The 13,681-nt window shown below is 35.4% G+C and overlaps 2 protein-coding genes across 2 annotated transcripts in view; one reads left to right on the top strand and one right to left on the bottom strand.

Moving 5' to 3' along the window:
* Positions 1 to 13,681, bottom strand: part of LOC129745262 (reversion-inducing cysteine-rich protein with Kazal motifs) — a 71,521-nt gene that overhangs the window by 18,326 nt on the left and 39,514 nt on the right. Inside the window, exon 3 of the mRNA XM_055738221.1 lies at positions 10,399 to 10,454. Within this exon, the coding sequence (XP_055594196.1) occupies positions 10,399 to 10,454 (56 nt within the window). The remainder of the gene's footprint in view (positions 1 to 10,398; positions 10,455 to 13,681) is intronic.
* On the top strand, positions 1,438 to 2,310 carry LOC129745264 (uncharacterized). The gene is made up of 2 exons (XM_055738224.1): positions 1,438 to 1,973; positions 2,029 to 2,310. Exons 1-2 carry the CDS (start codon positions 1,458 to 1,460, stop codon positions 2,167 to 2,169), a joined length of 657 nt encoding a protein of 218 aa, XP_055594199.1. The 5' UTR covers positions 1,438 to 1,457; the 3' UTR covers positions 2,170 to 2,310.

Genomic DNA, 13,681 nt, shown 5'->3' with positions numbered 1-13,681 from the left:
ACTCAGTCTACCATAACATACATTTAGGAAAAATTTTTCTTAAAAAAAAATGAAGGTTAACTATTGGTTAGAAAATATGGCATGATGAAGTTCATACTACACTCTAGTTGACAAATAGGAATAAATATTTTTACTGTAATTTTTTCATGTGGAAAACATTTGAAAGAGAATTTGAAATTACATTTTGTTAAATTTTTCAAACACGGTTTAATAACTCGAAAATAAAATTTCTGAAATTTGTTGAGATAGCAGTATGGTAGTTTTGTTCTATTTCGCACATTTTCTAGAACATTTGATATTTGACGTTCTGGTTTCGAGATTTAGCGAAGGAATCAAGTATCTCCATGGATCAAGTATCCTCATTCTCCCCTTCTCTAGCGCTTGAAATATTCGAATAAATATTGTTAAAGTCATTTTTTGTGTGGGAAACATTTTAAAGTGATGAAAAAAGATCATCAAGCCACGTTTTGTTAGATTTACAATTCTGGAGATAATAGGTGGGGGGTTTTTTACATTTTGGCAAATTTTTCTAAAACATTTGATTTATGTAAGCCATTTCAGTTTCAAGATATACATAGCTAAGGAATAAAGTATCCTCATTCTTATCTACTGAGAGTTTAGATACTAGCACAAACAAGGGCTTCATTTTCATATTGACCGAAAATAAACCCGAAGGAAGTTGATTCACTAAATTAATTAGATATATTTTTAGAGAGACTTCCAGGCAGATGCTGGTTTATTTAAAAGAGAAAGGAAGTTTGAACTTAATATTTGATTGGCTGTGTAGAATTTCTTAAAAATCTCAAAATTTTCCTTTCTCGAACCACTGTTTTATGAAAAGTGTTAGTATATTAATTTATTTGGATTAAATGTACATAGTTGTATTCCTTCATCTGCTATATTTCTAAAACCTTAAAGTAAGAGATTCATGAGATATGTTTGCGAAATCAAGTCCTCACCAGGGAAAAAGTGCCTTCTCTCTCACGATTGAGTGGGTCATTTTTGATGTGGGATTTTTATTGTTTGAGAGGATCATCATTATTGTAGTTCGTTGAAGAAACATTTACCTGTTTTTTTTTCTATAGGGACAAAGTCAGGATTACGCATTGAGATTTAATTTCCCGAGCCGTGGCCTTTTTCGTGGCCTCATTGAATGACTACTAAAACAGAGAAATCCTTTCTCGTATTCACTTGAAACACCAACCAGCATTATGTTATTTGCACAAAGCTCTCTCTACAATGTTAACTAAGTTAGTATCACTTTTCCATCTTGATAGATTCCATTATTTGTACATTTGTGATGATGGAACCTTCCGATGCAATCGTTCAGACCATGCTGTGCTAATAATATGCATTACGAACAAACAAATGGATCCATGAAGAAAGCTTTTCTTATTCAAGCTGCATTTTGATTGCGGTAACGAAGTCAGTCGATATCGTGTTTTCCTCCGATCAAAATGAAACTGCTTTTTGCTTCTTGGTTTTTATCCTTTCTAAGTTTATCATTATGTGTCACCGAATTGAAACTTCCAGATACTCCTAAACAATCTGGAGGACCTCTTTTTATAGGGATCCGTAAGGCAAGCAACAAAGCTCACCTCTGTTGGGCTATTAAAGTGGCTCCAACTGCATTTGCAACGGATCTAGAGTGTTTGAAAGGATTTAACAAAACTCAGCTGGTTCTCGTTTACGGAGACATTCAACCCTCAACCAAGGAGCAAAAGTTCCTCAAGCAAAAAGTAAATCAGCTCAACAAACGTTGCCGCCACGATATTGAAACTGTTGCCTTACTGGTGGAAAACAGGCAATCGATCATGTTCAAAACGGTTCTCAACTACATTGCCTCGTACAGTTTGTTGCAAACTTCGGAACGATGCCGGGAATGTGGAGTTCTTAAAATTCAACGACGGCTCAAATGTTCGGTTTCGAATGTGGCCATCGTCTACAACAATTGCATCCAACATTTTATTTCGGTGAGGTTCGATTAATATTGGAAAAAGCTAGCTTCTTACCGGGATTCGATTTCAGCCTGTTGAACGTCGAAAGACTATTCTGGATCCTGTCAGACTTGAACAAATGAAGAAAAACGTCGACGAGGCTCTAAGAAACTACTGGAATCAGCGCCGTCAGGATGCAGGGCTGTTCTGGAGTTTATACCCGCAAGTATAAGTTTGCTATAAAAATATGTAGATATCGAAAAAATTGTTTATCTCCATAATTATGAGTAAATATACACAAACAGTAAATATACTCCAAATTGGATCGGGCCCTCGATTCATTATTTTACTAACATCCGACAAAATTTGACAGCTATCGCATTCAGATCTAGATTAGTTTCAAAATAAAAAGCTTGTATGTAATCTTTGTGTTATCCTTTTTATGACCGAACCCAAGTAACACATATTAAGCTAACTAGCATTAGGATGTTTTATTATGGTTCAGTTAGGCCGGAACAAATTTCAAATCCTTCATTTGTCACTCCGAGTTGAAACATCGCGAGGGAAGGGACAATAAAAAATAATGCGAAAAACAAATAAATTGGAATAAGTTGCACGAAAGCTTTTATGCAACAAAATTGCATACTAAATCATTGCACAAAACCTATAAATCAAGTAATTCAATTAAATCAACAACACAAAAAGTGGAATAACTCCCATCTTCCAAAATTTGTTTTTTGGTCTTGTAATCTTTCGGATAATTTTTTTTTTCGAAATTTTCTTAAAATACTTCAAACTTTATTTATTTTCCCTTCGGGTTTTTGGTAAATTTCGAAGGGGGGGTTGACAAAAGAAGAAAATGATATTTCTTCCAGCCTTATGGCATTTTTTGTGCAGCTAGTTTTATGACGGTTTAATTATGGTCATGCTAAATGCTTATATTCTTGAATCGACCATATGAACACGCTAATAAAGCTTCTATTGAACATACTATAAACTATAAACTATAAACTATAATAAAACACAAACTTAGAAGTTTGCTTTAAGCTTTCTTTTGCATGTTCTATAATAGCACTCAGTGCTGGATTATTAAACCGCCTTAAAACTTAGTGACAGTTCTCGATCAAGGTGTCAAAACAGAACACGCCCAGGTTATATAGCACATATTTTAATTGGAATTCTCATTTTTACACATTTTTGATAATTTGTGTACCTTGATTTTGAGTTAAAATTAAAATAAATGTATAAAAATCATTGAAAATGTCAAATTACCGGAAGTGGTATGAATATCTACAATACAATACAATATGAGTATTTAGCGAAAGGACAAAATAGTAGGAATTTTTTTTCGCTTGACGCCATCGTTAATCCAAGATAGCGGCTTCCGCTTTTATTTCCAAAGCTGTAATTTACTGAAAACATTATGAAACTTTCACAATATCGATATTAAGTGAAAGTGATAAACGAGAAGAAGTCGAATTTCGTTGTCCGTCGCCATCTTAAATTCCAACATGGCTACTATAACTTAACTTGAAAATACTTTAAATGACTGAAAATCGCATAAAACCTCACAATATGGGTATTAGTTGAAAGAGATTAACCAGTAAAAGTCGAATTTCGTTATCTGACGCCATCTTGAAATCCAAGATGGCGGCTTCCGCTGAACTATGAAAATGACTTAATATCGCATGAAACCCCAACAATATTGGTATTGGGTGAAATGGCTAAACGAGTATAATTCGCTATCTTACGCCATCTTAAAAACAAAATGGCGGCTTCCACTCCATTAAAACAATTTTAATTTATGAAAATCAAATGAAATTCCCATTATATGAGTATTGGGTGGAAGGAAAAACTAAAAGAAGTCAAATTTGGCTACAGGAAGCCATTATTAATCCAAGATGGCGGCTTTTGCTTTCCTTTTCAAAGCTTTAAATTACAGAAAATCTAATGAAACTTCCACAATACCTGGTATAAGGGAAAAGGCCCAACGAAAAGAATTTGAATTTCGCTATCTGCTCCATCTTGAAATCCAAGATCGCTGAACTTTAGATGCTGTAAATGACAGAAAATTGCATTAAACCGTAACTATATGGGTAATGGGTGAAAAGGCTAAGCTAAGCCACCTTGGCTTTAAAGATGGCATTGGACAACGAAATTCGACTTCTAATCGTGTAGCTTTTTCACCCAGTACCTCGTATAGTGGATGTATCATGAGATTTTCAGTAATTTACAGCTTAGAAAAGAATAGCGAAAGCAACCATCTTTTTACGTTTGGAAATCGACTTATTGTTGTGTTTTTTCTTTGGAAATTCCGGCTTGTAGTCTTTTTTAGAGCGCAAACGATTTTTGTTTTATGTGTACAACGTTTCAATACGTTTTAGATCTTCTTCGGGGATCAAGAAGTGTCGTTTTCGCTCTAAAATAGACTGCAGGCCAAAATTTCCCAAAAAAAAAACCGATATATTAGATTGATGCTGGCGTCAGATAGGAAAATCCGACTTCTTCTAGTTTAATCCTTCACTCATCATACCCATAATGTGGAGATTCATGCGGTTTTCAGTGGTTAAAATCATTTTATTGTTCAGTGGAAACCACCATCTTGGATTTCAAGGTGGCATTTGATTGCAAACTTCGACTTCTACTCGTTTAGCCCTTTCACCCAATACCCAAAATGTTGGAGTTTCATTCGGTTTTCAGTGATTAACAGCATTTTAAGGTTCAGTGGAAGCCGCCATCTTGGATTTCAAGATGGCGTCTGATAGCGAAATTTGACTTCTTCTGGCTTTTCCCTTTCACCCAATACCCATATTGTGGGGGTTGCAAGCGATTTTTAAGGTTCAGCGAAAGTCGCCATCTTGGATTGGACGGCGTCTAACAGAGAAATTCCACTTAAACTAATCGAGCCATTTTACCCAATGACCATAATGTGGGAATTTCAAGTGATTTTCAGTAATTAAAATCATTTTAATGTTCAGATGAAGCCGCCACCTTGGATTTCAAGAAGACGCCTGATTGCGAAATTTGTCTTCTTCTAGTTTAGCTCTTTCACCAAATGCCTATATTGTTGGGCTTCTTGCGATTTTCAGTGATTAACAGCACTTTTAAGCTCAGTGGAAGCCGCCATTTTGGATTTCATGATGTCGTCGGATAGCGAAATTCGACATTTATAGTTAATCTTTTTCTCTTAATTCTCATATTGTGGGGGTTTCATTTGATTCCCAGTGATTAACAGCATTTCAAAATTTAGCGGAAGCCACCATCTCGGATTTCAAGATGGCGTCGAAAAGAAAAAAAATCGACTTTTACTTGTTTAGCCCTTTCACCCAACACCCATATAGTGGTAATTTTATGCGACTTTTTTTTCATTTACAGCATTTAAAGTTGAGCGGATGTCACCATCTTGGATTTCAAGATGGCGTCAGATAGTGAAATTCGACTTCTACTCGTTTAGCCATTTCACCCAGTACCAATATTGTTAGTCATGATTGGTCATGATGACGTTTCTAGGAAAGGGCCAAATAGCCTGATTTAGAGTCCAGGTTTTTCCAGGCTTTTAAGAGTCCAGGTGATGTTCTATAATGCTATTATAGTCCTAACGAAATTTTGCTGACCATAACAAAGCTAAAATTGTTACTTGGGAAGGATGGTCAGGAAAAACATGTAAAGTAAACATATTTCTCGCGTGAGCTTTCATTACGTCCTGGGGGAGGAAGACTGAATAAAAAAAGAAAAAAATATTTCAAACGTCAAAGGTACAAAATTTTACTTTTTTATTTAGTGAATTTCAATAAAACTTTTTTGATGCTGAAAAGCAATTATTTTGCATGAAACAATGATTTAATTAGGTTTTGTTTCTGGCAAATTCTTGCATGATCAGGCGAATTAAGTCGCTCAAATTTTGTTGAAGTTTTTGAAGTTGATAAATAAATATTGTTTGATTAATGGTTGTTCTAAAAATAGCTTAAATAACAAATTTAGATTTCGGGTAGTTCCCATGGACCGAACAACATTTTTATATAGTTTAAAGTTTATATTTACGACAGAGTTGACAGACTGGACTGGTATTGGCTAATCTAGCTGGTGTATTCGATTTCGATGTTTACTTTTGAATCCGCAGCAATTAACTCAGAAGACTTCAATGTACTTAGCACCTAAACAACTGGGTTACATGACTCGCTACACAAAACTGATCATCTCAAGTTAAAGTTTGAACGATTACAAATCTTTTCAACAATTGCTGGCTTTTTGCCGAACAGTAAAAAAAACGATTTTTATAACGAAAAAATACGAAAACTGACATAAACTAGTCGCAGCTTCTTTCCATTTTGAATATTTGAGGCATGAACAATATATTCTATACCTATATGAAATACAAATTTTGAAGTTGTTTTGATTACTTTTGGAGTAGTTTTCTGTGAATTCTTATGATGTTTCACGACGTAATGATAGCTCAGGCGAGATTTGTATCCTCTGTTGTGAAAATTGTTAAGAAACTTGAGTTTCATAAAATTTTGCACTTGAAGAAATAATTAAAAAACAAACTCGTTAGGTTCCGAATATGGGCCGAGCTTATGTCCACATCTTCTATCTATAGGGGAGAATGAGGATACTTGATCCCTGGGGATACTTGATTCCTTAGCTATATCTCGAAACTGGAATGTCTTACAATGATCAAATGTTCTAGAAAAATGTGCCAAAATGAGCAAAATAACAATGCTTGTAGTTTAAAATTTTTTAACAAAATAATTGTTTGAGTAATTGAACTTTGTTTGAAAAATTTCACAAAATGTAACTTGAAGATCTTTTTTCATCACTTTAAAATGTTCCTTACAAGGGAAAATTATGAAAAAAATATTTGTTCCAATGCATCAATCGTTCGAGCGTAAAATGAACTTCATAATGCCATATTTTCAAAGCAATGGAAAACTCTCAACTTTTTTCAGAAAAAGTTTTCTTAAATGTTGATTATGGGTACAATTGATCCCCTAGAGTTGGGTACAATTGATCCCCCTTCCAAACGGCATATTCTTCTTCTGAATTGATCGTTATGATTGCTGATTACGAAATTACTAATATTTATCCAAAAACTAATATTTATCAAACAATTGTCTGAAAAAAGAGCAAAAATAATTAATTTTCTCTTGTTTATAAAAAATAGCGCCTTTAAGTATGCAATGTAATTAGCGTTGAGACAAAGTTATAGAATTTTCTTCATATGTCTGCTATAAATTGTGAAATGAGAACAAACATGACCAAAATAGTCAATTAACATTCTATCTTGGGGTTTTGTTTGATTTTTTCCATGGATTGGCGCTTCCTGTACAAAAGATCAAGTCTCCTTCAATAGGGGATCAAGTCTCCCCTAACTTCAGAAAAATCGCAATTTTTTTACTCCGACGAAAATGCTTCTAGTTCATCAACGGGTTCAAGTATCGTCCTAATTTTTTGAGCATATAAACTTGAAGTTACAAGCTGTCAGAAAATGTCAAAGACGGCGAGTTGCTAATTTTTTCCAAAAAGATATGGTGAAAATAAGAAAAGGGGATCAAGTATCCCCACTCTCCCCTATATATAAAAAGCAATTATCTGTATGTTTGTTTGTTTGTTTGTTTGTTTGTTTGTCCTCTATAGACTCAGCCGTCTTAAAAGCTAGAGATCTGAAATTTGGCATGGATGCTCATTAGGACCAGGAATGATGAAAAATGTTTTTAGATTTTTGGACGACCCCTTCTGAAGGGGGTCGCCCATACAAGACAAATATTGTTTTCACGTTATTGACGTTATTTTCCGTCGGATTGTGATGAAAATTTGCACATGAGTGTTTTGAAAGACGAGCAATCGATTACAGTTATCAAATTTAAGGTCAGGGGTCGGCCAAAGGGGTCGTCCATATCAACTGATTAATGTTTTTGCGATATTGGCGTTATTATTCATCGGATTGTAATGAAAATTTGCACATGAGTGTTTTGAGAGGCGAGCAATCGATTACAGTTATCAAATTTAGGGTTTGAGGTCGGCAAAAGGGGTCGTCCATATCCACTGATTAATGTTTTTGCGATATTGGCGTTATTATACATCGGATTGTGATGAAAATTTGCACATGAGTGTTTTGAGAGACGAGCAATCGATTACAGTTATCAAATTTAGGGTCAGGGGTTGGACAAAGGGGTCGTCCATATCCACTGATTAATGTTTTTGCGATATTGGCGTTATTATACATCGGATTGTGATGAAAATTTGCACATGAGTGTTTTGAGAGGCGAGCAATCGATTACAGTTATCAAATTTAGGGTTTGAGGTCGGCAAAAGGGGTCGTCCAAATCCACTGATTAATGTTTTTGCGATATTGGCGTTATTATACATCGGATTGTGATGAAAATTTGCACATGAGTGTTTTGAGAGGCGAGCAATCGATTACAGTTATCAAATTTAGGGTTTGAGGTCGGCAAAAGGGGTCGTCCATATCCACTGATTAATGTTTTTGCGATATTGGCGTTATTATACATCGGATTGTGATGAAAATTTGCACATGAGTGTTTTGAGAGGCGAGCAATCGATTACAGTTATCAAATTTAGGGTTTGAGGACGGCAAAAGGGGTCGTCCATATTCACTGATTAATGTTTTTGCGATATTAGTGTTATACACCGGATTGTGATGAAAATTTGCACATAAGTGTTTTGAAAGACGAGCAATCGATTTCAAGTTTCGAATTGCGGATCAGAAGTCGGCTGAAGGAGTCGTCCATACCCAACTTTAATGTTTTTGCGATTTTGACGTTATTCTCCATTGGATTGAGATGAAAATTTCCGCATAGGAGTTTTGAGGGACGCTCTTTTGCTTTCAGGTTTCAAATCTTGACTCAGGGGTCGGCAAAAGGGGTTATTATCTGTTCACTGTTTTTTCGATATTCTCTTGCATAGAATAGAAATTGTAGCAGCATAGAATTGTAATGAAAATTGGCACATGGGAGTTTAACAGAAAAGATAATTGATTTCAGGTGTCAAGTTTTGAATCGTGATCAAAAAAAGGCTCACTGTTTTCGCGATATTGTCGTGATCATGCATCGGATTAAGATGAAAATGTTCAGATGAGGGTTATAAACTATGAGCAATTGACTCCAGGTAGCGTGTTCCGTGTCAAGGGTCGGCGTAAGGGGCGTCTTTATTCACTGATCACTGTTTTCAAGTTCCTGACGTTATTTTACATATAATTTTAAAAGAAAAAATGGCACAAGGGAGTTTTGAGGAACGTAAAATTGGTTTCAATTATCGAGTTTCGGGCCATGGGACAGAAAAAGAGGGTTTCATTGAAAGTTCAGTGTTTTTTGCAATAATTTTGTTGGAGGCAGTTTATTGATACCAATTTAAGTGTGAAGGTCAAGCAAAAGAGTCGTGCCCACAAACAAATAGTAAATGTTTCTGCCATAATGTCTAGATTTTGCAATCGATCGAGAAGAAAACACTCTCACATAAATTTTAATAAAAAGCCAATCAACCGTTTAATTTGAATTTCAAGTAATAGTAATAGTAGCGACTTTAAACACTGTTGAATTTTTTCCCCAAAATTTTCGAAAGAATGTTTCGAATTCATTTTCTAAACTCATTTTAACGTACCATTGATTAAAAGCGAAACGAAGTTCGTTTGGGATCAGCTAGTTGATCATAAAAGATGAAGTTCTGGAGACAGTGCAAAACAAAATATTATAACTTCCTGCTTCAGCGAAAAAAGGGTTCTTCGGGGCAAAGCAATAAATCATCAGAGTGGAAGCGAATTTCTCGGGAAAATAAAACGAACTGTATGCATTTCATACATGTATCGCTTCCTTCGTAAGCGCCAAAACGCACCTAAGGCATGTAAATGCGCCAACCATTAAAAACGGTACGTGACGGAAAAAAGGCAAAGGAAGGCACATCAAACCGCTTAGAGTGAATATTTTATTGAATGTATAGGAGATGCAAATTGTGTGGCAGCGAATGGATTGAACCAACAGCAGCCATCGAACGGCCAAAACAAACGACCAATAATTATTATCAACTTAGTAAAATGCGATAAATGATTTTTGGGAATTGGTGAATGAATGAGTCACTGGGCTGGCTGGGCAAAACCGTAAAGTTTAACAATGGAATGAATGTGCAAACATTGCAGAACTTAAATTTCTTTTCAGTTATCAAACAACGCGATTCCGTTGACATACTCCAGAGTACAGTTTGTAAATTTGTCTAGTTTGAAAATTTCAATGATATAATATTCCAACATTTATAAAAAAAAAATGTAAAAAATGCGAAAGATTAGTTTGAGCCTCACATTTTATTTAAGAAAGTTTCTTATAAATTTTGGGTTATCTTTTAAGCGGAGATCCGCAAACATTATTTTAACTTCGAGGACACGTGCTTCTTTGATCTTGCTTTCTGCCACCTTAAGAGAAATGCGAACATATTTCTCAAAAGAGATACTTACGTTTTCGCACGCCACTTTGCACGAACCGTAGACATCTGAGCAGCATGTAAAAAAATCTGCAAGTTAAAAAGAAAAAAAAATAAATTAATAAAAAAAGAACCCGCGACAGAAACAGACATGTCAACAAAATGAAACCGCATGATAGCTCATATTTTACGGCAAGATACACGCGCGTTTTTTGAGATGTTTTATGTCGGGAAGACTGTGTATTACCGTCTGAACTTGTCAAACATTTCTCTTACTGCATATACGATTGGGTGTGGCGTTCAGTATAGCCAAGTATACTGACTTTAAAAAGAGAATGTGGTAAATTTGTCTAGCAATATAATCATACCAATTGTCGTTTAATACTACAGTTATACTAGGGAACCCGGCTTATCCGAAATATTCGGGATAGCGCCATCTCGGATAAATAAAACCTCAGATCACACGAAATACATAAATCGAAACCTGATCTTGAACTTTCGGATAAGCTACTGTAAATGCTGCGTATCAGGATTAAGATAGCGTCAATTTCCTGTGACTACAAAAAATGTTTATCGTTTTTTTTCATTTCTGTAAATTTTTATCATTTTTGTGAATTTTTTCATTTTTGCCATTTTTGTCATTTTTGTCATTTTTGTCATTTTAGTCATTTTAGTCATTTTTGTCATTTTAGTCATTTTAGTCATTTTTGTCATTTTTGTCATTTTTGTCATTTTTGTCATTTTTGTCATTTTTGTCATTTTTGTCATTTTTGTCATTTTTGTCATTTTTGTCATTTTTGTCATTTTTGTCATTTTTGTCATTTTTGTCATTTTTGTCATTTTTGTCATTTTTGTCATTTTTGTCATTTTTGTCATTTTTGTCATTTTTGTCATTTTTGTCATTTTTGTCATTTTTGTCATTTTTGTCATTTTTGTCATTTTTGTCATTTTTGTCATTTTTGTCATTTTTGTCATTTTTGTCATTTTTGTCATTTTTGTCATTTTTGTCATTTTTGTCATTTTTGTCATTTTTGTCATTTTTGTCATTTTTGTCATTTTTGTCATTTTTGTCATTTTTGTCATTTTTGTCATTTTTGTCATTTTTGTCATTTTTGTCATTTTTGTCATTTTTGTCATTTTTGTCATTTTTGTCATTTTTGTCATTTTTGTCATTTTTGTCATTTTTGTCATTTTTGTCATTTTTGTCATTTTTGTCATTTTTGTCATTTTTGTCATTTTTGTCATTTTTGTCATTTTTGTCATTTTTGTCATTTTTGTCATTTTTGTCATTTTTGTCATTTTTGTCATTTTTGTCATTTTTGTCATTTTTGTCATTTTTGTCATTTTTGTCATTTTTGTCATTTTTGTCATTTTTGTCATTTTTGTCATTTTTGTCATTTTTGTCATTTTTGTCATTTTTGTCATTTTTGTCATTTTTGTCATTTTTGTCATTTTTGTCATTTTTGTCATTTTTGTCATTTTTGTCATTTTTGTCATTTTTGTCATTTTTGTCATTTTTGTCATTTTTGTAACAGATCAATTTTTGAAGCCTATCGATAAAATGTAAAATGATTATCTAAGGTACTTTTTCGAATTTCCACATGATCATTTCTTCGCCTTCCTTTAATAAGCTGTAGCAATCGTAAGTTTAATTTCCAAATCATTTTGTTCATCAATTTTCCCGAATTTACCTTAAATTTGATTTGAAAAATTAGAACTTAAAGAGCATATCATTTCATTCTAGAAAACAGAAATAAACAAACTGTACGACACAATATTTAACTTCCAGGCAAAAACATTCGCTCACATCAAGCCGTTTCATTCAGTTTCTCCGTTTCTGTTTTGATAGTAATGACAACAATGTTACTTAAAATAAAAGCCGGTTGCATAATTGCAGACAATGCGTGAACTCAGAACAAAACACGCCGCGTAGCTAACGTGTACCTTTGCAAAACCTAGCAAATGGTTTAAGCCGCCGTTCGTCGATAGGAGACAAAATAAGTTCCGTCCACAGTGCAGAGAAAGGTAACTTCCTCGTGGGGTAGGAAGATGTTTACCTTTCGGGAACGTGTCCCATTTCGATTTGAAGTTTATTGCCTGTTACCCCCGTTTTAGAATGATGAATTTGCGTGGATTAAGCCAAAACTTCAGTTCTGGTTAGTAGGATTTGAAATTTACTATAAAAGAATTCTTGAGCTCTGCAGAGGACATCAGTAACATTCCTGAGCTCATCACATCTACAATCGTAGTTTGGTTGGATACAAAGTTTTCTAAGAACCATGCATTTGTTCGTTGGACTGTTGGTGGCCGCGATCACCTCGTCTGCTGTGGCTATTTACTACCCACCTCCACCGCCGGAAGATGTTCAAGAATCACACTTCGCGTATCAACTCAAAAGTTTCCGACAATCACTAGATGAGTGCGCTGAGTATTTGGAAGTTTCGGCTGATGATGTTGAACGCCTTATTTCATACAACTACGTCACCAGTGATAAGAGCCTGAAATGTCTGATCCGGTGTGCTGGAATCAACGCTGGCTGGTGGCAAGATGCTGAAGGTATTCAAGGACCCGTGGTCGAGAGCTACTTCCAGCCTTCTTGCGATGATACCTGCTACGCCCGTCGTACCAATGAATGTCTACAGTCCAAGATTGCTGTTTGTCGCGATGATTGTTCCAAGGCCTACGAATCGTTCCTTTGCTATTATCAGCAATACGGAAACCTCAAGAGCTCCGATGAATACATTCCTCTGCCACGACTGGAAGCTGTTCAAGCAGCTATCGATTGCATCAACATCCTGAGAATTCCAAACGACAAAATCCAAGCCTACAGTCAGGGATCCTTCGATTCTTCTTCGGAAACTCAATGCCTCTACCGATGCCAGTACTTGGCCGAAGGAGTTTACGATACTGAATCCGGATACAATCTGACCCGTATGTACATCCGTTACCACGACGTGCCATCTCCTGCTATCCTGAACGCCGAAACAGCCGCCTGCGTTAGCCAATCTCTATCTGCTTCTTGTGACGAATGTGCCAAGGTGTACAACGCCCGCTCTTGCTTTGCCAACTACGGACCTCCTGGATTCACCAGCGACATCTTCCAACAGGCTGCCAACATCATCCTTGGCCAGCCAAGTTGTGACCAAGAAGTTCCACCACCATATGTACCAGTTGACGGATCACTGGCCATTGTTCCTCCAGCTCCAGAGCCAATCCCGGAGCCAGCCCCTGCCCCTGCCCCAGGCTGCGTCTACAACTGTGGATCCAAGTAATTTTGCAATTAGGCTCACAAGAAATCACCCTCATCAACAACTATC

This window comes from Uranotaenia lowii, chromosome 2 (assembly GCF_029784155.1).
Source record: "Uranotaenia lowii strain MFRU-FL chromosome 2, ASM2978415v1, whole genome shotgun sequence".
NCBI lineage: Eukaryota > Metazoa > Arthropoda > Insecta > Diptera > Culicidae > Uranotaenia > Uranotaenia lowii.
Note: the sequence above shows the minus strand (reverse complement) of the source record. Positions and strands in the feature narration are given on the sequence as shown.

What these genes read in the sequence shown, in the direction of transcription:
- LOC129745264 (XM_055738224.1), top strand. Translation starts at nt 1,458, where the DNA reads ATGAAACTGCTTTTTGCTTCTTGGTTTTTATCCTTTCTAAGTTTATCA. An exon ending in GCATCCAACATTTTATTTCG is followed by an intron (nt 1,974 to 2,028) that starts GTGAGGTTCGAT and finishes ATTCGATTTCAG; the next exon opens with CCTGTTGAACGTCGAAAGAC.